Raw genomic sequence first — 25,223 nt, forward strand, 5'->3', positions numbered from 1 at the left:
CCAGCCCATTCTCTTAACTGTTTATAAGAGTTTTGCACTTTTCTGTAAAAGTGTAAAACTTAGGCCAGGCACGGTGGCGCATGCTTGTAATCCCAGCACTTGGGATTTGGGAGGCTGAGGCATGTGGATCACGAGGTCTGGGCGTGGTGGCGGGCGCCTGTAGTCCCAGCTGCTCGGAGGCTGAGGCAGGAGAATGGCGTGAGCCCGGAAGGCAGAGGTTGCAGTGAGCCGAGATCGTGCCACTGTACTCCAGCCTGGGCAACAGAGCGAGACTCCGTCTCAAAAAAAAGAAAAAGAACAGTTGAGTCCTAAACTTTTAACATTTTTGTTCCTCATAGCTGTGTCAGTGCATTTAATTATAAAAGGCAATATATTTACAAGTAAAAAGTCAGTACATAGTGGAGTATATCAATTAAAAATTAAGTACTCTTTGTATCCATTCTCATCTGACTTTACTGAGGTTTTTAGAACAGTACATACTTTTGGAAGATTTTATATGGGTCTGCATGTGTTTATGTGCATACGTATGTATGTGTATATATAGATACACCTGTACACACACTATGTACACTCTTGATTTTTTTTGATTTTTTTCATATCTGGAAATTTTTTATATCATCATTTTCTTATGTAAGTGTTAGTTATACGCTAGGCATTGTTCTTAAGAGTTATATGCTAGGCATTGTTCTAAATGTTTTACAAATACTTTCATTTTATCCTCAGTAGACCCTATGAAGCCAGGATAATTATCCTAGAAGTGGTCTCTTTTTTGTTTAGCTTGTCATTATGGGAAATTACAAGTATATACAAAAGTTCAACTAGTATAATAGACTCTCATCTACCTATCACCCACATTTACTAGTTATCAACTTAGAACCTTGTTTTTTCTAGCATTTAATAGTATTCCATTCTGTGGATAAACAGTAATTTATTTCACCAGCGTTCTGTTGATGGACATTTAGATTATTCATAAAAGAAAAAAAATGTAGTTCTGCATGTCCTTTTCTAATTATTTATACTCACAAGTATACCCGTAGGGTAAATTCCTAGCAGTGGATTTGCTGCATCACAGAGGATGTACATTTAACATCTTGATAGATTTTTGTCAAATATCCCTTTATATATTTTTGAGACAGGGACTCTTATCCAGGCTGGAGTGCAGTGGAACAATCTTGGCTCACTGCAACCTCCTTTTCCCAGCTCAAGCAGTCCTCCAGCTTCAGCCTCCTGAGTAGCTGGGACTATAGGCATGAGCCACTACGCCCGGCTCTTTTTTGTATTTTTTGTAGAGATAGGGTTTTGCCGTGTTTGCCAGGCTGGTCTCGAACTCCTGAGCTCAAAGCAATCCACTTGCCTTGGCCTGCCAAACTGCTGGGATTACAGGTGTGAGCCACCATGCCCAGCCTATCAAATATTACTTTCTAAAGCCATTTAGTTATCTTTCCATCATAAGATGTTTATGATTAGATATAGTGCCTTGAAAAAATGACTTTGTGAGATAGTTTTAAAATAGAAATGTTACGGGGATTTCTGGAACAAGAAAGAAGATCAAGTGAATACCATCATAATTGGCTTGTGTGGGTTAAAAAATAGAGGTTCAAAAGTTTGAAATTCATTATTCATAGAATATTTAAAATGTGCATTCTGTTCAGGGGGTTTTAATTCTATTAATGAATTTTGAAGCTAGGAAATTGAAGTGGGTGGGGTGATCATTTTGATTTTTAGAGGATAGTTGTGGTTAGACTGAAGTATGTACAAAAAGATTCTGGGTCTCTGTATTTCTGAGAATGTTGTTTACGTGATTGGGTAGGAGAGAAATTTCTCAGTGAAGAGTGGAAATTTCCCATGCATTTGATGTTTGTTTATTGCGCTTGAGTTTAGTTATACCTAAGGGAATTGGAATAGAATGGAAGGAAACTTCCCTTCTGGGGTTCCCTTTCTGCCATGAGGTGCACTGCATTGACTGTACTTCAGAGTGGGAATAGGGAGGAAGCCATTGCAGTTGGGTTAATGGAGAGTACTGCTTTCTTGATGGCATTGTATTTCAAGTAAAACATTAAACTTCTTTGGCTTTCTGTGCCTAAATTATAAGACAAGGTTAGGGAAGGATGGCAAGGAAATCTGAATTGTTTAGAAATTTCTGGCCGGGCGCGGTGGCTCAAGCCTGTAATCCCAGCACTTTGGGAGGCTGAGACGGGCGGATCACAAGGTCAGGAGATCGAGACCATCCTGGCTAACATGGTGAAACCCCGTCTCTACTAAAAATACAAAAAAACTAGCCGGGCGAGGTGGCGGGCGCCTGTAGTCCCAGCTACTCGGGAGGCTGAGGCAGGAGAATGGCGTAAACCCGGGAGGCGGAGCTTGCAGTGAGCTGAGATCCGGCCACTGCACTCCAGCCTGGGCGACAGAGCAAGACTCCGTCTCAAAAAAAAAAAAAAAAAAAAAAAAAGAAATTTCTTTAAACATCAGAATAGTCAGGGCTAGTTTAGATTCTTTGACTATTTAAAAGGAGATCCCTTTCTTCATCTTTGGCCTGAGGTTCTCCAAAAATGTATCTGTTTCTAGTTTGATTCCCCACCCCCAACCAGCTAAAGCAGTTACATATTGTAGGACTTTGTTATGGTCAGCAGGGGGCACCCATTACTTGTCTGTCAGTCCAGGGATTTCCAATAAAAGGGTGGAAGAGAGTACTTGTTCCAGAATTGCTTCCTCTGAAAATGTCATTAAACCATTACTACCTTTCAGGGCATCAAATGGGAAAAGTGTCCGGGATATTGGAACAAAAGCTGCCCATGTCTCTAAATGAGGGACCTTAATGAGACTGGTTATGACCCACAGTTTTATGGGAGTTGTTTGGTGGAGGGTTAATGCCCTTCCATTTATCCTGGGTACTTCCGAACTTTGTCTCCCACCCCTATGGTCCCCCCTCTTTTGTTTTCTCTTAAACCTTTGACCAGTAACATGCCATGTTTTCCTAATTCAAACTCCCCTTAGACTTTTTTCTTCCTACCTTCTTTGGCATTTTTATTTGTTCCACTTTGTTCCAACTAGAGCTACATTCCTCATGGGAGAAATAAGGGATTTTTTAAAAGAAGGAAACCAGACCTTGTAGAGTACTTAATTGTTGTGATGAATATTGGGAGCTGGTGCTTAAAGGAGGATTGGAGGGTTACTCATTAGTTCAAAAGTAAATTAAAGGCTGGGCTTGGTGGCTGACGCCTGTAATTCCAGCACTCTGGGAGGCTGAGGCAGGTGGATCACTTGAGGCCGGTTCGTAACTAGCCTGGCCAACATGGTGAAACCCTATCTTTACTAAAAATTCAAAAATTAGCTGGGCGTGGTGGCAGGCGCCTGTAATTCCAGCTACTTGGGAGGTTGAGGCAGGAGAACCTCTTGAACCCAGGAGGTGGAGGTTGCAGTGAACCAAGATTGCACCGTTGCACTCCAGCCTGGGTGACAAGAGCAAAACTCCGTCTCAGAAAAAAAAAAGTAAATTAAAAAGTTCCTAAAAGCAAATGAGATGGTTTCTGGTGTCCTTTGAGTGTTTCCCTTCAGCCCAGTGTATTTAACCAGACTTCTTTCCTTATTTCTTTATTGTACTTTAGCTAAAGAAGATTAGTTTGTTATTTGAACTCTTTCTTCTCAATAGATGACAGTTAAAGGAACCAAAGCTCTAGTGAACTTCATGTTTCTTTGGCATAAGGGGTGGCAGAGAGATAATAGGGCAGAGATAATTCAAGTGAATTCTTACACATTTCTGAGGTTGTGGTTTAGAATATCAGTTTTCTCATTTTAAAAGATCTCTTTCTTTTCTAGGGCAGCAGAGAAGAAAGTGGTGAAAATTACATCTGAAATACCACAGACTGAGGTAGGTATTCTGTTCCCTAGTAGAACAGTCTCTACATTTCTGTCTCCCTCTTACCCTTTATTATATCTGCATCATCCTCTAAAATTTATTCACAGGCAGAAAATCAGTATTGACAGATTTTGGTGTTGAAACGTTTCACTGCCAACTGCTCTTTGGAAAATATTTGGCTGGCATAGGGTAGTCTTTCTTGAAGCTGTAGTCTTTTTATATGTAACACTATTGTCTTAACAATGACTCTCTTTGAGATGTTTACAAACCTAGGATTAGAATTTGGGAGGATTGTACTTTGAAAATGTATTGGTAGATGTGACTCTTATGTTGCTACCGGCCAGTAGCTGAGATTGAAATTCCACTGGTTTCTGTGGGGTAGGACTGTGAAACCAGGTTCCAGTTGAGATCTTGTGTTCAGTGTCATACTTGCAAAGTAGAGAATTATTAAACTCTTTTAGAATGGCATAAAACAATGCTGCCTCATTTCTAACTGAAAGAATGCCATTAGTGTTGGAACCAAGCTATTCCTTTGATTACTTTTCAAAGGTCAGCCAAACATAGCTTTTGACTTCTTGGCTTCATGTATAATGTAGGTTTTACTTTATTTCTCCCTTTTGTTTTTGAGGGTATGTAATAATAGTCTTTTTGTGTTTGCTTTCTGGGAAGGGCTGTTAAGTCCTAGTATGGACACAACCTGCTATCTTCTAGGATTGTCAGTATTTTCAGTTTGGACCCTAAGAAATTACTTCTGATGTTTTTAAGATACCTTCTTTTGGCTGGGCGGGGTGGCTCACGCCTGTAATCCCAGTAGTTTGGGAGGCTGAGGTGGACAGTTCACTTGAAGTCAGGAGTTCGAGATCAGCCTGGCCATCATGGTGAAATCTCATTTCTACTAAAAGCACAAAAATTAGCTGGGCACAGTGGCACAGTCCTCTAATACCAGTTACTCGGGAGGCTGAGCCACGAGAATCGCTTGAACCCAGGAGGCTGAGGTTGCAGTGAGCTGAGATCATGCCACTGTACTCCAGCCTGGGGGACAGAGTGAGACTTTAAAAAAAATTTTTTTATTTTTATTATTATTATTATTTTTTTATTTTTATTTTTATTTTTTTTTTTTTTTTGAGACGGAGTCTCACGCTGTTGCCCAGGCTGGAGTGCAGTGGCGCGATCGCGGCTCACTGCAGGCTCCGCCTCCCGGGTTCCCGCCATTCTCCTGCCTCAGCCTCCTGAGTAGCTGGGACTACAGGCGCCCGCCACCGCGCCTGGCTAATTTTTTGTATTTTTAGTAGAGACGGGGTTTCACTGTGGTCTCGATCTCCTGACCTTGTGATCCGCCCGCCTCGGCCTCCCAAAGTGCTGGGATTACAGGCTTGAGCCACCGCGCCTGGCCTATTTTTATTTTTTTAAAGATACCTACCTCTGACTAACTTTCTTAAACCATAAATTGACTTCTTTTTTCTTCCTTTTTTTTTTTTTTTTTTTTTTGTCTATTTTTACTTAGAGAATGCAGAAGAGGGCTGAACGATTCAATGTACCTGTGAGCTTGGAGAGTAAGAAAGCTGCTCGGGCAGCTAGGTGAGTGTCCCCAGCCTTTTGGGCCTGCAGTAGTGATGTTGTAAAGGTGAAGATATGTGATCCTAGGTTTTTGATATAATTGTTGATTTAAGTAGAATAGAGGCTTGCTGAAGGATATGAACACTTTTTTGACCCTATTCAGAACGTATCTACTGGTTTGGTTATAGTAGCTATAAATTGGGCTTTATTGAGAAGGGTTTTTGTAACAGTTAAAGCCAGGAACTGACTACTACTACTAATTCTGATAAGGCTTCCTCTTAGCTTAATCTCTGGACTTGGTAAGAGGGAGAGTAAACTGAACCTCTTTCATGGGGTTGTTAGAATTAGCTAATGATTGCAAGACTTGAGATCACAAGCAAGAAGTGTCATATGTATACTTGACACGGAGACAGACAACCAGGAGTGTGAACAGCTTCCTAAAATTTAGTTTGTTTTTCCTTCTTCAGGTTTGGGATTTCTTCAGTTCCAACAAAAGGTAAGAGTACAGAGATACTTCTGAGAAAGTTACCCTTTTATTCTTTCTTTTCTGGTATAACAGGTTTCATTTCTCCAAAATAAGGTAAATTTGCTAGCTGTAGAAACTCTTAAGAGATTATAGCATTCATCTCCTGCTTTAGATAAAATTATACTTAGGCCTTCCTGGGCAATTAAAAGAGATACTGAATGTTATGAGAGGATAGGAAGTGCCAACATTTGTCTGTCTTTCTTGAACATCTTCAAAGAAGTTTCTCTAGTACTTTGCTTACTTATTCTAGGGTCTCAACTGCATAAAATTATTGCATACTTTCCAGTGTTATACTGGCTATTATAAGTGATAAAAGGGAAAAGAATATCTTCTACCTTAACAGTTTTACTTCTAGGAACGTATAAGGAAATAGTCTTGAATGTGCATAAAGACTTAGCCTCAAGGATTATCACAGCATTATTTATAGTGATCAATAACTGGAAACAACCAACTGTACAATAGAGAATTGGTTATTAAATGTGTGCCATGGTATAGAAGACTATACTGTGCTGAAATAATATTGAAAGATATTTATCAGCGATATTAATAAAAAGTTACAAATTTATATTAACAGTATGTTCCCATTTTAGTCATGTAAGAGTGCATGTATAGATAGGAAAAAAGATTGGAAGGATATACAGTAGACACTTGAACAACACAGGTTTGAACTGCACAGGTCCACTTATACATGGATTTATTTTTTTTCCCCAATAAATACACTTTGCCCTCTGTATCTGAGGGTTCTTCATAACCAAATGTGGTTCAGAAATACAGTATTTTTGGGATGCGAAACCTGCAGATATGGAGGAGCAACTTATTATAATCTGCTGCAGAACTTGAGCATAGTGGATTTTGGTATCAGCTGCAGGGTTGGGGTTGGATCCAATCCCCTGAGGAAATGGAGGGATGACTGTATTCTAAAATGTTAGTACTCATTATCTCTGGTTGGTGGAATTTTGAATGATTTATTTCTTTTTGCTTGTCTGTGTTTTTAAAATCGATACAATGAATATGTGTCACTTTTATAATGAATTAGAGGAAATTATTACTATTTTTTGAGACACAGTCTTGCTCTGTCACCCAGACTGGAGTGCAGGGACGCAGTCTGGCTCACTGCAACCTCTGCCTCCCGGGTTCAAGCTATTTTCCTGCTTCAGCCTGCTTCAGCTGGGACTGCAGGTGCGTAACACCACACCCAGCTAATTTTTGCATTTTTAGTAGAGACAGGTTTCACTGTGTTGGCCAGGCTGGTCTTGAACTCCTGACCTCAAGTGATCCACTCACCTCTGCCTCCCAAAATGGTGGGATTACAGGTGTGCCGAGCCTGAAATAGTTATTATTTTTAAGAAACTCTGGGTGTGGTGGCTCACACCTATAATCCCAACACTTTGGAATGCCAAGCTGGGAGGATTGCTTGAGCCCAGGAGTTGGAAACTAGCTTGGGAAACAAAGTGACACCTTGTTTCTACAAAAAATTAAAAAATTAGCTAGACATGGTAGCAGGTGCCTGTAGTCCCAGCTACTTGGGACGCTGGGGTGGGAGGATCTCTTGAGCCTGGGAGGTCTTTGCTGTGCTTTTAAAAAGGTGGAAAAATTTCTGGCCACTATCACTAAGTGTTATAGAAAAAAAAATTTTTTTCTGACTCTTAGTTATACCAAGAGAGATAATATAATTGGTGAAGATACAACAGAAATTATAGAAGGTGGTGCTTTTTTATTTTTTTTAAGAGACAGGGTTTCACTATATTGCCCATGCTGGACTTGAGCTCCTGGGCTCAAGCAACCCTCCCTCAACCTCCTGAGTAACTGGGACTACAGGTGCGTGGCTAAAATGCTATTTGAAGAAAGATAATAGTTAATAGTCTGAAAAGGGAACCTGATAAAAAATACAGTTTCAGTTTTACTCATAATTCTGACATCTTAGAATTATAGAGTAACTTGCCGGGCGCGGTGGCTCAAGCCTGTAATCCCAGCACTTTGGGAGGCTGAGACGGGCGGATCTCGAGGTCAGGAGATCGAGACCATCCTGGCTAACACGGTGAAACCCCGTCTCTACTAAAAATACAAAAAACTAGCCAGGCGAGGTGGCGGGCACCTGTAGTCCCAGCTACTCGGGAGGCTGAGGCAGGAGAATGGCGTAAACCTGGGAGGCGGAGCTTGCAGTGAGCTGAGATCCGGCCACTGCACTCCAGCCTGGGCGACAGAGCTAGACTCCATCTCAAAGAAAAAAAAAAAAAAAAAGAACTATAGAGTAACTCTAAAATAACGGAATTTGGGAACATTTAAAAGGAAGCATTGTTTTTTGAATGAGATCCTGAAAAGTTTGAAGTAAATAATTATTGGTTAGGTTCTTGGTGATAATTTCAGGACAGAAAATTGGCCTTAAGGAAGCATAATTTCTTTTTATTTTTTTTGAGATGGAGTCTTGCTCTGTTGCCCAGACTGGAGCGCAGTGGCACCCCTCAGTACAGCCTCTGCCTCCTGGGTTCAAGCAATTCTCCTGTCTCAGCCTCCTGAGTAGCTGGGACTACAGGCGCATGCCACCACGCCCTGCTAATTTTTGTTTTTTTAGTAGAGACGGGATTTCACCATATTGGTCAGGCTGGTCTAGAACGCCTGACTTCAGGTGATCCACCTGCCTTGGCCTCCCAAAGTGCTGGGATTACAGGCGTGAGCCACCGCACCCGGCCCAGGAGCCAAAGTTTCAACTCGTAATAGTAGTTCTTGTTTGTCCAGATGTGATCTCTTTTTTAAGAGCTTTAGAGAGATGCAATTTATATGACGTAACAATTCATCCATTTAAAGGTATATAATTCATTATTCCATAGTATATTCACAGGGTTGTGCAGCCATCATCACCGTGCTTATCACCCCAAAAAGAAACTGTGCCCATTAGCAGATATCCTCCATTACCTCTCCCTGCCCAGCCCTAAGCAGCCGCTTAGTTTTTTTCTCCGTGGAAATTTGCCTTCATATGAATGCATTCATATAGTATATTGTCTTTAGTGACTGGATTCTTTCACTTAGCATAGTTTTCAAGGTTCACTTATGTTGTAGCATGTATCTCTATTCATTTTTATTATTTAATAATATTCCATTGTATGGATATACTATACTTAATTTAGCCAGTCATCAAGCTGATGGGTGTTTTTCTTTAACTTTTTGTCTAATATGAATAATGCTGCTGTGAACATTTATGTACAAGTTTTTGTGTAATTATATGTTTTCATTTTCTCTTGGCTGTATACTAGCAGTGGAATTGTGGGATCATGCGTAACTGTATTTACCTTTTGAGGAACTGCCAAACTGTTTTCCAGAGCAGCTGTACCGTTTTATGTTCCTGCTAGCAGTTAATGGAGACATGATTGCTAGATGGAATTTCTGCCTTTTCTTTGTCATCATAGGATAAAGGGGGTGTGTCCCGTATACAGTTTTTATGTTGCCTAATTTGACTTGAAGACTGTCGGCTTTTATGACTTTTAAAAATATTAAATAAAAAAAAAATAAATAAATAAAATAAAAATATTAAATAAAATTTTGTTTACTTCCTTAGGTCTGTCATCTGATAACAAACCTATGGTAAGAAATCTTTTTTTATTTCTTACACATCCAGATCTTAATTCTGTATAGCTAACTTTAGAGACTCCTCACCAGATTAGAAGAAACTCTGAGAACATTAATTTGTTGACTGTTTTCAGTATAATGTTATATGTCCTGAATTTAAAAAATTGTTGGAGATACTGAGAGGTCAGGAAAATTGTCACATGTTCAGTTACTGCAGACGTCTTTCTTCCTACCACTCTTTTCGAAAGTAAGAATAGATTTTGTTAGCTAGAGAACAACCCGTGTATATAACTCTTTGTTTTATGGTACTGAATCCTTGTCCAATGGCCTTAGATAATGTCTAATTCATAATTACCACAAGAGAATCTATGGAAGCAATTTAGGAGTTCTGTTTGTAGATAGTGCTTTTTTTTTAAAAAAAAATTTTTTAAATACTATCCATGAAATGTGAAATCATAGTAAAGAATGGTAGAATAAAATGGCTTTCTGGACCATTGTTTCTAGTCAGCATATTTTAAGAATGGTAACGAATACTGTGGTGAAATAGAATCAGCTTTATGAAATCCTGCTTTAGGGGTTGCTGCTTAATATTGTAAGTTAAGATTTAATATTATTAATGAAAATTTTGTATTCTTTTTTTTTTTTTTTTTAAGATGGAGTTTCATTCTTGTTGCCCAGGCTGGAGTGCAATGGTGCGGTCTCAGCTTACTACAACCTCTGCCTCCTAGGTTCAAGGAATTATTCTGCCTCAGCCTCCCAAGTAGCTGGGATTACAGGTGCCCCCCCACCATGCCTGGCTAATTTTTGTATTTTTAGTAGAGACGGGGTTTCACCATGTTGGCCAGGCTGGTCTCGAACTCCTGACCTCAGGTGATCTGCCCACCTCAGCCTCCCAAACTGCTGGGATTACAGGCATGAGCCACCGCACCGGCCCTAAATAATTCTTACAATAGTAACGAGTCCATGTACCAAGGTTTCCAAGAAAGAGGAGGGAAGAGAATCGAGTGGGTAGTGGTTATAGATTGTCTTCTGAAAAAGGTGCTTCTGTGATGGTTTCTCTTTGCTTGGAGATAGATTTAAGAAATACTTGCAGAGACGATATGAGAATTAATGATTTTGGATTGAGAATGGTAGACTTGTTTGGAGGTGATGATTTAGACATGTGTTTGCTTTCTCCAGCAGTGTTTGCCTTCCCTTGATCTTAAGCCCTCCTTAGGCTATTGACACCTGTGATAAATGCAGGAGGCAGGACTGAATGTTTCACTGCATTCCAGAGGAGGCCTTTTAATAATCAGTGGACTGGATGGTTGCTGCTTAGTTTTCTTATTTTTCTCATAGGGTATCTTTGATGTTATAGGCTTGTTTGAACTCTTAGCTTCAGACTATAGTTTCTGCATTTTTTGTTTTCTGTTTTGATTTTTTAAAACTGTGTTCTTTCCCCCATGTTTTTATAGGTTAACTTGGATAAGCTGAAGGAAAGAGCTCAAAGATTTGGTTTGAATGTCTCTTCAATCTCCAGAAAGGTAATGTAGGTTCGATGGAAGTAATGTTTTCGTGACATTAGAGCAGCTTATGGGAACTACGTAGTCTGGAAATGACCCTCCTGAGAATGTAACTGGCTACAAAGCATTTCATTTCACATACTCGTTTGACTGTCACCTCCTCTCGCTGGCTCTTGATTATATTATAGGAATTATTTCACAAGCCGATTGCTTTTTCCCGTGGATTGTTTTCATAGCTTTCACCCAGGCTGCTAGAGCATGGTCTATATTTCTTTTCTTTCTTTCTTTTTTTTCCTTTGAGACAGGGTCATTCTGTTGCCAGACTGAAGTGCAGTGGTGTGATCATGGCTCACTGCAGGCTTGACCTCCTTGGGCTCAGGTGATCCTCCCATGTCAGCCTCTCACGTAGCTAAAACTGCGGCGCGTGCCACCATGCCCAGCTAATTTTTTTCTATTTTTGGTAGAGACGAGATTTTGCTATGTTACACAAGCTGGTCTCAAACTCCTGGGCCTAAGGGATCCACCCACTTCTGCCTCCCAGAGTGCTGGGATTACAGGCGTGAGCCATTGCACCCAGCCTGAGTATGGTCTATATTTCTGTTGGTTAAGATGTTGAATTCAGTGAAGTTAAAACTTATTACAACTACTTTAACTTTGATAATAGGCATAATGGGAATTAAATAATCAGGAGAAGATAGTCTTGTTTTTAGGTCAGAAGTACTTAGAAATAAAACTTGGAGGATTGGTGGAACAAAAATAAAAAAGTTAACTCATTCTTTATGCCCCTCTGCTAACTGATGTTATTTACTTTATTAAGCAAGATGACTTTGTTTACTTCATGCTGTGTGGGATGATTGGTTCCCCAGGGCATAGTTGCCTTTGTAGTTTTGCTAGGCACATTGGATAAAATGATAAGGATTTTTCTATTTGCCTAGAGCAGGTGATCTCTTAATCTTTGTTGTTTAGAACAGGAACATGTTTCTTGGTTGTCAAAGTGGTGGCAGGGTATTTGAAACCAGAAAAACCATCATTTAAGAAAAAATCGGCCGGGCATGGTGGCTCACGCCTGTAATCCTAGCACTTTGGGAAGCCGAGGCGGGCGGATCACCTGAGGTCAGGAGTTCGAGACCAGGCCGGCCAACATGGTGAAACCCTGTCTCTACTAAAACTACAAAAATTAGCCGGGCGTGGTGGCACATGCCTTAATCCCAGCTACTTGGGAGACTGAGGCAGGAGAATCACTTGAACCCGGGAGGCGGAGGTTGTAGTGAGGCGAGATCATGCTTCTGTACTCCAGCCTGGGCAACAGAGTGAGACTCCGTCTCAAAAAAAAAGAAAAAAATCATTATTTCCAACTCAGCATAAAAGTATTTAGCTCTCTAGAAAGCCATTGAAAGAAACTTATCTGACATTGGTTATATGTTTTGCTTAGTAAAAAAACTAAACCCTAAAAGTAATCATTATTGTGCCACTATGGAACACTTGTGCACAACTTTGTTCCATCTTCCATTTAGGTTAACTTTTTTTTTTTTTCCCAATCTTTTTTGAGACAGGTTCTCACTCTGTCACCCAGGCTGCAGTGCAGTAGCATGATCACAGCTCATTGCAGCCTCCATTTCCCAGGCTCGAGCAAGCCTCCCACCTCAGCCTCCTGAGTAGGTGGGACCACAGACGTGTGCCACCATGCCTGGCTAGTTTTTTGAATTTTTTTTTAAGAGACGAGGTCTCCCTGTGTTACCTAGCTGGTCTCAAACTTCTGGCCTCAAGCCATCCTCCTGCCTTGGCCTCCCAAAATGCGGGACTATAGGTGTAAGCCACTGCACCTGGCCTGGGTTATCATTTTTTATATTAACCAGAAATATAGCATCAGGTCCGTGTGCCTAGCATGATGCTGAGACCATCTATGCTCAGTGGGAATACTTGCTCATTTATGTGAAGTAAGAAAAAATTTGGAGTTGAGAGGCAGAGTATGTGATTCTTAAGCCACATGCACCTTAATTGGGAAGGGCTGTTATAAACCAAAGGTCACTTGTGTTGTGCCAGATGGCCAAGGGGAAGGATGCCTTGGATCTGTGGCCCTAGTTCTCGTCTGTTTTCTCCTCTTTTATATGAGGGCTAGATGTCTGAGAACCCCAGCAGTAAAAATTCACTCCATCTTCTAAGGAATTGTCTGTGTTCCTTCAGAATCTACAAAATTGAACATCATATCTCTTACTACATAGCTCATAGCTCCTACTACACATTGCTGAGAAGAATTTGTCCATCAATGCTATACTATATACCTGTGTTATTTTTATAGTATTTCATTACAGGAATAACAGGTCTTTCTCTTCCCTTCCCTAGACTTTTTCTCTTTCTTTGACCTTTTTTCATTTTTAATCCACAGAAGACTGAGTAAAACAGATACATATATTAACTTTGTGACTTTGAGCAAATTACTGAACTTCTTTGATCCTCATCTGTAAGACTTAGAGCAATACCTAGCAACCTGATTGGGAAGAGTAAATAATTGGATACAGGGCCAGGTGCAATGTCTTATGCCTGAAATCCCATGATTTTGGGAGGCTGAGGTAGGAGGATTAATTGAGCCCAGGAGTTTGAGGCTGCAGTGAGCCATGATAGTGACACTGCACTCCAGCCTGGGTAACAGAGTGAGATCCTGTCTTTTTTTTTCTTTTTTCCTGAGACAGGGTCTTGTTCTGTCACCCAGGCAGTGCAGTGGTGTAGTGGTGCAGTGGTGCGATCTCAGCTCACTACAACCTCTGCCTCCTGGGTTCAAGTGATTTTTCCCACCTCAACCTCCTGAGTAGCTGAGAATATGGGAGCGCGCCACCACACCCAGCTAATTTTGCATTTTTAGTAGAGATGGAGTTTCTCCATATTGTCCAAGCTGGTCTCAAACTTTTGGTCTCAAGTGATCCACCCACCTTGGCCTCCCAAAGTGCTGGGATTACAGGCGTGAGCCACCGCACATGGCCTAGACTCTGTCTTTAAAAATAAAAATTGTATACAGTATTCAAAATTACCTAACAGTGCTACTTTGACCCTCAATAAATGTTGGTTTTCTTCCTTTTTTTTTAGTTCAGTTCTGTTGGTAAATTGCCTTTATGGCCTTAAAATTGAGTCAATTAACTTGACTCAATTTTAGTTTTTGTTGATCATTGATAAGATTTCAGCACCCATTTTAAGTCTCTGGAGGGTTGTAATACAATAATGGTAATTGGCAGAACTCTGGCTCTGAGCTTCCTTCTCTAATAACATTGATTGCCAATATGTGTAGCATATTTTTTTATTTGCATATGTGCTAGAGTAGTGCTTCTGAAATTATCTGTGGCAAAAAACTAGTTTAAAAATTTTTTTGATTATTGCAGAGTGATAACTTTTATAAAATGCAATTAAAATGTTACAACAGTATTAAATTATTCTGAAAGTTTCTTAACATTTTCAATTTCTGGACCTTTACACACTGGTAAGAAACAGTTTGGAGACTAGCACCAGGAGGCAGACTATATTTTAAGTAGCACTTTACTAGCATATGTATGGTTTCTAGGGACTACTTTACTTGGAGATTTGTGACCTTTTGAGATGTCCTCTTTGAGTATAGGCCCCATTTACATTGGTTATAAGTCTTGATTTTCAGAACCATCCTAATTTGAACAGTTTGGTCTGTTTTGTCCCGTAAACCATCACAGTGTCCCAGAAATGCTGATGTTTTGCTGTCTACACCAGCACTGTCCAATAAAACTTATTTTACAAAGCCATTTGTGGCTAGTGGCTACTGTATTGGACAACTCATATCTAGCTTATATCTCCCACACAGCTTTCATACTTGGAAGTGGCATAGAAATTACTTGTCAGACCACATACTTGCACCTCTGTTAATCTGTAGCTGAGAATTTTTTTTAATAATTGTAGAAAATATAAACAGTTTCAGAGTAAATCTATGAAAGGAGAGAAGTTGGAGGAAAAGGAGTAAGACATAAGAAAAGTAAGGATTCTTTTTTTTTTTTTTTTTTTCTTTCTTTTTTTTTTTTTTTTGAGACGGAGTCTTGCTCTGTAGCCCAGGCTGGAGTGCAGTGGCCGGATCTCAGCTCACTGCAAGCTCCGCCTCCCGGGTTTAGGCCATTCTCCTGCCTCAGCCTCTGGAGTAGCTGGGACTACAGGCGCCCGCCACCTCGCCCGGCTAGTTTTTTGTATTTTTAGTAGAGACGGGGTTTCACGGTGTTAGCCAGGATGGTCTCGATCTCCTGACCTCGTGATCCGCCCGTCTCGGCCTCCCAAAGTGCTGGGATTACAGGCTTGAGCCACCGCGCCCGACCCAAGGATTCTTTTTTTCTAGAACTTAGTGTTCTAGTGAACAGTTCCACATCCTGGAATTGCAGCTGGGTACATTGTCTGGTGAGAATTGGCTAGTTCTTGTGCTTAACTATTTATCACCAGAATGAGTTGTTACCTAGTGTTTGGTTGGTTGGCAGAGGTTAGTGACTTAGTTAAGTTTGTGTTTACGGAACTGCCAGATGAGCATACTTTTGTCCACTTCATCCTGGGATTCTGGGTTCCAGTGTAACCTTCTATATAATTTGGTCACTTGTCTTTTAAGTTGTGTAATTCTCTAGGCACTGATTTTATTCAGTTAGATGTGGTACACATAGTGGCAGTTAGCAGGTAATGTAGCCTCTTCTCCTAGTATTCTAAGCAAGACAATGAAAAACCCACTTTTTGTCATCTCTGTTGCGTGGGGTTTGTCTGCTTGATCCAACTTATGTCCCTGCTTGCTTGCTGATTTCTCTTTAGTGGACTTGGCTACTGATCAGTGTAGTATATGAATAAAGAGGAAGTATGTGAGAGCAAATGAGCTGTGGATTGAATAATGTTTATGATCGATTTCTTTTTTTTTTTTTTTTAGAGATAGGGTCTCATATGTTGCCCAGGCTGGTCTCCAATTCCTGGGCTCAACTGATCCTTCTGCCTCAGCCTCCCAAAGTGCTGGGATTACAGGTGTTAGCCACTGTGCCCAGCCTATTTTTTATTTATTTATTTTTTAATTGTCACAATCTGCTCATCTCCTCTTCATATTTTAGATTTATGGCTTGAGCCTATTACAGATTTAAGGAACCTGAGTCTCTGCTATTTTTCCTAGGCTGACTTTTGCATGACTATTTATATATTTCAGTTTTTAGCTCCACTAGTGTACTATACACATATCAGGCACTACACAGAAATGTAAAGAAATCTCTCTCCCACCTCCCCCCAGCCTCCCCTAAATCATCATCTCCTTTTCCCTCTGCCCAAGAAAAGTCTGTCTGTTCATGTTTCCAGCTTAAGTCTCAGTGAATAGAATCTTACTGGTTTAGACTAATGGAAAGTGACAAGGCGAAGAATGGCATTGGCATTTACAGAAATTTTTTTTTTTTTTCTTTTTTTTGGTGAGATGGAGTCTTGCTCTGTCGCCTAGGCTGGGTGCGGTGGCGCGATCTCCACTCACTGCAAGCTCCACCTCCTGGATTCACGCCATTCTCCTGCCTTAGCCTCCCCTGTGGCTGGGACTACAGGCGCCCACCACCGCGCCTGGCTAATTTTTGTATTTTTAGTAGAGACTGGGTTTCACCGTGTTAGTCAGGATGGTCTCGATCTCCTGACCTCGTGATCTACCCGTCTCGGCCTTCCAAAGTGCTGGGATTACAGGCGTGAGCCACCGCGCCCGGCTACAGAAATTTTTTACACAAGAGGCTATAAATTGTCCCCTTCAACCCTTTGGACTGTTTGAGGATAGAGTGGCATGGCTTTTCTCATAAGTCTCATGGTGACAGTGGACTAACAAACCTCCCACCCCCCTCAAACAAAACAAAACAAAACTCAGATAAATAACATGTAGCTGGTTTGCTCTCATTGATCACCAGCTAGGTTTTCTGTCTTGTGCTTGACTGGTTGTTTTTCCTCCTTCTGTTTCCCGTGCCTCCCAAGAGAAGTAGTGTTTGGGTCAGTGCCGTTGGTGAAGGACAGAACTTAGCCTGGCACATAGGAAACCATTTTTATTTTTCTTTTAAGACAGGGTCTAACTCTGTCACCCGGGCTGGAGTGCAGTGACGCAATGATAGCTCACTGCAGCCTCAGCCTCCTAGGGTCAAGTGATCCTTCCGCCTCAGCCTCCTGAGTAGCTGGGACTACAGGTGTGCGCCACCACACCCAGCTAATTTTAGTATTTTTTGTAGAGATGGGGTTTCACCATGTTGCCCAGGCTGGTGTTTTTGAACTCCTGGACTCAAGCAGTCTTCCAGCCTCAGCCTCCCAAAGTGCTGAAATTACAACCATGAGCTACTGTGACTGGAAACTCATCTTCGAAAGGAGTTTGAAGCCTGGGCAACATAATGAGACCCTGTCTTCTATAAAAAGTAAAAACAAATTAGCCAGGTGCAGTGTGGCACATGCCTCTGGTCCCAGCTACTTAGGAGACTTAGGAGGGAGGATTGCTTCAGCCTAGGAGGTCAAGACTGCAGTGAGCCATGTTCATATCACTGCATGCCAGCCTGAGTGATGGAGCGAGACCCCATCTCCATAAAAAATTTTAAAAAAGAAAAGAATGGGAGATGGATAGAGGGAATAAAGCCAGCTCAGTTAATATATTTGTAGTCAAGGGATATTAGTTTTGGTAAAAACTAAGTCTGGGCTTAGTGCTGTAGTATTAACTGCTGTGCTAATTTGAGTGGATTGTTTTGTATTTTTCAAACATTGGCACCTCGGGAAGGAGGAACTTGGTACTTTAGGACATTATAGGAAATCCATCTACATGAGTATTTAAAAAAACAAAACAAGTCTAATCCCAGGCACTAAGCAGAAAACTGGAATGTGGTTGATACTCTTTTCTTTCCCCAGGAATGTGAGGGCGGTATATGTTACTGATTCTTGGTTACTAGTAGAAGGTACAAGCATCTTATATCATTATTGACCTTAGCACATCTTCCTTTTTTATGTATTAGAATAGTACCAGGATTTTTCTACTTCCAGCCCTTCATATAGGTAACTGTCCTAAAGAGTTATCTCAGCCGGGCACAGTGGCTCACGCCTGTAATCCCAGCACTTTGGGAGGCCGAGGCGGGCGATCACAAGGTCAGGAGATTGAGACCATCCTGGCTAACATGGTGAAACCCCATCTCTACCAAAAATACAAAAATTAGCCGGGCATGGTGGCGGGCGCCTGTAGTGCCAGCTACTCGGGAGGCTGAGGCAGGAGAATGGTGGGAACCCGGGAGGTGGGGCTTGCAGGGAGCCGAGTTTGCACCACTGCACTCCAGCCTGGGCAACAGAGCGAGACTGCATATCCAAAAAAAAGAGTTATCTTAAGTCCAGCAAACCCTGAAGGATACTTTTCCCAGGTTTATGATTTTTGCCACGCTTATTTCCTGATGGGTATGATCTGTGTTAACACAGTGTCACAATATAAAAAGTTTAGGCTGGGCACAGAGGTTCACACCTATAATCCTAGCTCTAGTACTTTGAAGTATCACTTGATCCCAGGAGTTCGAGACCAGCCTGGGCAACATAATAAGATCCTATCTCTACAAAAAATAAAAATAGCCAGGTATGGTGGTGAGTGCCTGTAGTCCCAGCTTCTTGAAAGGCTGAGGTGGAAGCATTGCTTGAGTCCAAGAGGTCAAGGCTGCAGTAAGCCATGATGGCATCACTGCACTTTAGCCTAGGAAACAGAGCAAGACCCTATCTGAACAACAACAAAAAGAATATAAAAAGGTTGAAAGTAGCCGGGCGCGGTGGCTCAAGCCTGTAATCCCAGCACTTTGGGAGGCCGAGACAGGCGGATCACAAGGTCAGGAGATCGAGACCATCCTGGCTAACACGGTGAAACCCCATCTCTACTAAAAAATAAAAAAAAAAAAACTAGCCGGGCAAAGTGGCGGGTGCCTGTAGTCCCAGCTACTCGGGAGGCTGAGGCGGGAGAATGGCGTGAACCTGAGAGGAGGAGCTTGCAGTGAGCTGAGATCCGGCCACTGCACTCCAGCCTGGGTGACAGAGCAAGACTCCGTCTCAAAAAAAAAAAAGGTTGAAAGTAGACTGTGCCTCTACTGACTTCTTCATGAGGCTGGTGACTAGAATATTCTTGGGTAGCTGCAGTGATCATTTTCATGAACCTTTTGTATTACATTTTTTATCACCATTGGTAGGAGATGAACCACTTCACAGTAAGTGAGGTATTGGATGTGCCTTTTTGTTTGTTTGTTTGTTTGTTTCGTTTTTGAGATGGAGTTTCACTCTTTTGCCCGGGCTGAAGTGCAGTGATGCAATCTCAGCTCAGTGCAACCTCTGCCTTTCGGTTTTAAGCGATTCTCCTGCCTCAGCTTCCCAAGTAGCTGGGATTGCAGGCACCCGCCACCACGCCTGGCTAATTTTTGTATTTTTAGTAGAGATGGGGTTTTGCCGTGTTGGTCAGGCTGGTCTCGAACTCGTGACTTCGTGATCTGCCCGCCTTGGCCTCCCAAAGGGACCTGCCTTGTTTGTTAGGAGCTTGTCACTTAACTGTATTGAGGTACCAAAGAGGAAGCTGAGACAAAGTCAATTCAAAGTACAGACGGGCACCAGTCTTCTAGCATACAGATTTCATTGTAGCTAACTAACGGCATGCTGTTCTCAATTCACTCTCTGGAAGGCCTGTTGTATTCTATCTTCTATTCTCCCACCATCTGAAATAAGTGAAGAAATATTTTTTGTTCCTTTGCTTCAGTGCTGGGTTTTGGTGTACAGATTAGCCATTGGGATGTGGAAAGATGAAAGAGGTTCATACAGCAGTCCTCCCTTACCTGTGGTTGTGCTTTCTGTTGTTTCAGTTACCCTCAGTCAACCACAGTCCTAAAATATTACATGGAAAATTCCAGAAACAAACAGTTTATAAGTTTTAAATTGCACACTGTTCTGAGTAGCATGATAAAATCTTGCCATGTCCTGCTCAGGTACATGAATCATCCCCTTGTCCAGCATATCCCTACTACTTCCCCATTAGAGCAATGCTTGTGTTGAAGTAACTGTTATTTTACTTAATATTGGCCCTAATGCGCAAGAGTAGTGATGCTGGCATATTGTTGTAATTTTTTTTTTTTTTTTGAGACAGAGTTTTGCACTTGTTGCCCAGGCTGGAGTGCAGTGGCGTGATCTTGGATCACTGCAACCTCTGCCTCCTGGGTTCCGGTGATTCTCCTGCTTCAGCCTCCCAAGTAGCTGGGATTACAGGCATGTGCCACTGTGCCCAGCTAGTTTTTTATTTTATTTTTATTTATTTATTTATTTTTTGAGATAGAGTTTCTCTGTCACCCAGGCTGGATGGAGTGCAGTGGCACAATCTCAGCTCACTGCAACCTCCGCCTCCTGGGTTCTAGCAATTCTCCTGCCTCAGCCTCCCGAATAGCTGGGATTGCAGGCATGTGCCACTATGCCCGGCTAATTTTTTTTGTATTTTTAGTGGAGATGGGGTTTCACTATATTGGCCAGGCTGGTCTCGAACTTCTGACCTTGTGATCTGCCCACCTTAGCCTCCCAAAGTGCTGGGATTACAGGCATGAGCCACTGCGCCCGGCCTTATTTATTTATTTATTTATTTAGAGACAAGGTTTTGCTCTGTCACCCAGGCTGGAGTGCAGTGGCATGATCACAGCTCACTGCAGCCTCCACCTCCCGGGCTTAAGTGACCCTCCCACCTCAGCCTCATGAGTAGCTGGGACTACAGGTACGCACCAACACGCCCAGCCAATTATTAAATTTTTTTGTAGATACAGGGTCTCACTATGTTACCCAAGCTGGTCTCAAACTCCTGGGCCCAGGTGATCCTCCCGCCTTGGTCTCCCAAAGTGCTGGGATTACAGGGTTGGGCCACCATGCCTGGCCTGTTCTATTTCATTATTGCTGTTAATCTCTTATTGTGTCTAATTTAAAAATTAAAATTGCAGGTAAAAACAGTATATATAGAGTTTGGTACTATTTGAGGCTTCAGGGGGTTTTGGAATGTATCCCTCTTGTATAAGAGGGACTACTATACTATGGTTTTAGAAGTTGGTCACCAGCCTTCTCAGAGGGTCTGTAATTAGGATTTGTTTGTTTAAGTATGGCTGTATAAACCTTTTCCAAAGGAAGAATGATGGGGCCATGCATAGGATATTACCAACATGGAACTTTATAAACCTAAAGAACCATAAGCTATGGTGAAGAGTTTGGTAGAGTATCTTTAAAGGAAGTAGTGGTAGAAGAATTAGATCCCAGAATAAGTTGGAAAAGTAGCCTGCTTAGTAAATTTGGGTTCTATTCAGATATACTCAAGCAGCAGTGCCTAGGCTTGGTGTAAAATTTAATTCTCCATTTCTCTTTCTTATACAGCCGTGGGACCAAGAAAAACGCAGATAGTAGACTTGTAAGTGGAAAAAACAAAACTAAATGTAGGCCCCTCAGCCATTGATACCTCACTGATCAAGAGCTTTTGGGGGAATTTCCCTGCTCCTTCATCCTAGGTTATTTCAATAACTGTTCTTTTCAACTTAGATTAACCACCAAGAAAAGAAGATTACTCTATGGTAGATAGAGATAGCAATTGAGAGAGTGGATATCTTAGAAGATAAATTTCAGGAAAAGCTAAAACTCAACCTCATAGTCTTCAGGATTTCTTAGATAACATTTCTTGGAGTTTTTTGTTTTGTTTTGTTTAGTTTTTTGTTTTTTTGTGTGTTTTGTTTTGTTTTGTTTTGCTTTGCTTTTTGAGACAGTCTCACCCTGTCCCCCAGGCTGGAGTGCAATGGCATTATCTTGGCTCACTGCAACCTCCGCCTCTCAGGTTCAAGTGATTCTCCTGCCTCAGCCTCCCGAGTAGCTTGGATTACAGGTGCGTGCCACCACGGCCAGCTAATTTTTTGTATCTTTAGTAGAGACAGGGTTTCACCATGTTGGCCAGGCTGGTCTTGAACTCCTGATCTCGTGATCTGCTGGCCTCGGCCTCCCAAAGTGCTGGGCTTACAGGCGTGAACTACAGCGCCTGGCCTCTTGGAGCATTTTTAAGACTAAACAAATGTTTAACCACTCTTTTACATTCCCTTTTCATTCATAATACTTTGAAAATAAATATTGGGCCTTTTCAAGGAGAGATACAATGTGTAATCCTATATCTGTTTTCTTCTTCTCTGTCTCCTCCCCTTTAAGATAAAAAAATGCAGTACTCTTCCCCACCCGCCCAGTGGAACAAACTTTGAGAGAGTGGTAAAAGGAGCTGTTTAAAGGGGAAACAGGCCAGCACAGTGACTCAAACCTATAATCTCAGCACTTTGAGAGGCAGAGGCGGGTGGATCACCTCAGGTCAGGAGTTTGAGACCAGCCTGGCCAACATGTGAAACTCCATCTCTAGTAAAAATACAAAAATTAGCTGGGTATGGTGGCTCACGCCTGTAGTCCCAACTACTCAGGAGGCTGAATCACGAGAATTGCTTGAACCCTGGAGGTGGAGGTCTCAGTGAGCTGAGATTATGCCACTGCACTCCAGCCTGGGCAACTGAGAGAGACTTGGTCTCAAAAATAATATTAAGAAAAATAGGCCAGGCGTGGTGGGTCATGCCTATAATCCCAGCACTTTGGGAGGCTGAGGCGGGTGGATCATGAGGTCAGGAGATCGAGATCATCCTGGCTAACACGGTGAAACCCCGACTCTACTAAAAAATACAAAAAAAAATTAGCCAGGCGTGGTGGCAGACGCCTATAGTCCCAGCTACTCAGGAGGCTGAGGCAGGAGAATGGCGTGAACTCAGGAGGTGGAGCTTGCACTGAGTTGAGTTCACACCACCGCACTCCAGCCTGGGCAACACAGCGAGACTCCATCTCAAAAAAATAATAATAAATAAAATTAAATTAAAAAATAATAATAAAGAGGAAACAATAGGGGAAACTCTCTGACCTCAGTTTATTCCATCATCTGGTTCTTCATCTGTCCCTGCAGAGGAACAGAACTTGTCTTTTGTCTGTAACACAAATACATCATCTCCCTCCCTTCCCAGGTTCCCCCATACCCACACGTCTCACTTCCTTTTATTATGGGTCCAGTCAGTGATGTCAGTTATGTGCGCCATTCAACTGCTGTTGAACAGCTTGGCTATAGGAATTTGGAAGAGCGAAGAGGCAGAATGGAATTTTTCTCTCTCCTGACTAGAGCAAGACAATGTATTCTAATTTCAACCAGAGAAGTAAGAGACGGGTTTTTCTTTGCTCAACTTCTCCTTCTACTGTCCCACTATTCCCTACAGTCCTTCAACATATACTTTTTACCTAGCCAATGTATGAGGAAAAAATTGGACAAGAGATGTTAGAAGTAAAAATTGAACATTTTAAGAGGAAAAGTTTGGGCGGGTGTAGTGGCTCACACCTGTAATCCCAGCACTTTGGAAGGTTAAGGCCGGTGGATCGTGAGGTCAGGAGATCGAGAACATCCTGGCTAACACGGAAAAACCCTGTCTCTACTAAAAATATAAAAAATTAGCAGCACGTGGTGGCATGCGCCTGTAGTCCCAGCTACTCGGGAGGCTGAGGCAGGAGAATCGCTTGAACCCGGGAGGCAGAGGTTGCAGTGAGCCTAGATCACGCCACTGTACTCTAGCCTGGGTAACAGAGTGAGACTCCGTCTCAATAAATAAATAAATAAATAAATAAAGAGGAAAAGTCTTTAATATTTAGGGAAACAAGGTGAAATTTTTGATGCTATGTCAGCATTCATGGCTGGTGCTTTGCGCTATATTTATGGTAAACTGGGTATTTGGGAAAGTTCTGTTAGATGTTTAGACCTCCCTGAAGGTGCATGGCTGAGATCATTAAGCTCTCGTACCTTTTAATTTTATGTATTTCTCTCTGATTTCATTCATTGAATTTGCACCTGAAGAACTTCAGGTAAAGAAATTTGTAGTAAGAGAAAACTCTTTTCTGTTTCCCCTGGTCAATACCCCCTCCATAATGTCTTCGCATTCCTTCGTCTAACATGTCAGAATTGATGACTTCGATAAAAGACAAGTTTTATGCCTCTCTTTGGCCCCCTGCTCGTCTTTGCCACAAGAGTAAACACAGCCTCAAAGGGCTCAAGAGGAGTGCTGGATTCTGTTAAGTCTGTTTTACTTTTCAATATGTTCAGTTGTTTTTGCCAGCCTCTTTCTTGAGATGGGCTTATTCTCTGGGTAAGAGTTTTTTCTTTTTTCTTTTGAAAGTACCACTCTTAGTACATACGGTAAATAGTTTTAAAAATTACATTATATCTGGTTGTATATCTAATTTTGGGGTGATAGATAGTTGGCCTGGCCTTTCTGAGTGAAGCAATATCTATCCACACTCCCAGATACTCTCCCCAGCTGTAGTGAAATGTGAGCTCTCTGAATCCAAGTATACTCAGCCCTCTGTATCCATGGGTTCTACATCTGTGGATCAAAAGCATTTGGGGGGGGAAATACAACAATAAAAAATAATACAAATGAAACAGGATCGTATAACAGCTATTCATGTAACATTTACATTCTATTAGTTGTAAGTACTCTGGAGATGATTTAAAGTATATAGACGGGATGAGCGTAGGTTATATGTAAATACTGTGCTTTTTTTTTTTTTTTTTTTTTTTTTTAAAGATGCAGTCTCACTCTCTTGTAGAGTGCTGTGTCCCAGATCCTGGCTCACTGCAGCCTCCACCTCCTAGGCTCAAGTAACCCCACCTCATCCCCCGCAAGTAGCTGGGACCACAGGCGTGCACCACCACGCCTGGCTAATTTTATTTTGCAGAGACAAGGTCTCCCTATTTTGCCCAGGCTAGTCTCAAAGTCCTGGGCTCAAGCAGTCCTCCTGCCTTTGAAAGTGCTTAGATTACAGGCGGAAGCCACTGCACCTAGCCTTATGTCATTTTGTATAAGGGACTTGAGTGCCCACAGATTTTGGTATCTGCAGGTGGGGGCAGGGGTGGTCCTGGAACCAATGCTTCTTGGATTCTGAGGGACAACTGTATATCCTTCAGAGTCTCTATGGGAGGAAATAAAGTGGTGTTGGGGAAGGAATTTTTTGGTATATGTGTATGTGATTAATTTTTTTGATAGGAAATTTTGGTTAAAGGCTCCTCATGTTGTGAGAGCTGTAGCAGAATGGGAATGTTTTAAAATGTATGTTAATACTTGAGAGGTTTATACATGTGGGTTCAGTTAAAATAAGATTGAACAAT

At 41.7% G+C, this 25,223-nt stretch overlaps 1 protein-coding gene across 5 annotated transcripts in view; it reads left to right on the forward strand.

The window, feature by feature from the left end:
• SARN (SAP domain containing ribonucleoprotein) overlaps positions 1-25,223 on the forward strand; it is a 69,442-nt gene that overhangs the window by 17,654 nt on the left and 26,565 nt on the right. For all 5 annotated transcript variants that reach the window (XR_982692.3, XM_011728657.3, XM_071071629.1 and 2 more), the window contains exons 5-9: positions 3,817-3,868; positions 5,361-5,434; positions 5,881-5,909; positions 9,493-9,518; positions 10,958-11,026. Coding sequence is in view for 4 of the 5 variants with exons in the window: in XM_011728657.3 (XP_011726959.1) it covers positions 3,817-3,868; positions 5,361-5,434; positions 5,881-5,909; positions 9,493-9,518; positions 10,958-11,026 (250 nt within the window). In the remaining variant the exon portion in view is untranslated. The remainder of the gene's footprint in view (positions 1-3,816; positions 3,869-5,360; positions 5,435-5,880; positions 5,910-9,492; positions 9,519-10,957; positions 11,027-25,223) is intronic.

Source organism: Macaca nemestrina, chromosome 10 (genome assembly GCF_043159975.1).
Source record: "Macaca nemestrina isolate mMacNem1 chromosome 10, mMacNem.hap1, whole genome shotgun sequence".
Classification (NCBI taxonomy): Eukaryota; Metazoa; Chordata; class Mammalia; order Primates; family Cercopithecidae; genus Macaca; species Macaca nemestrina.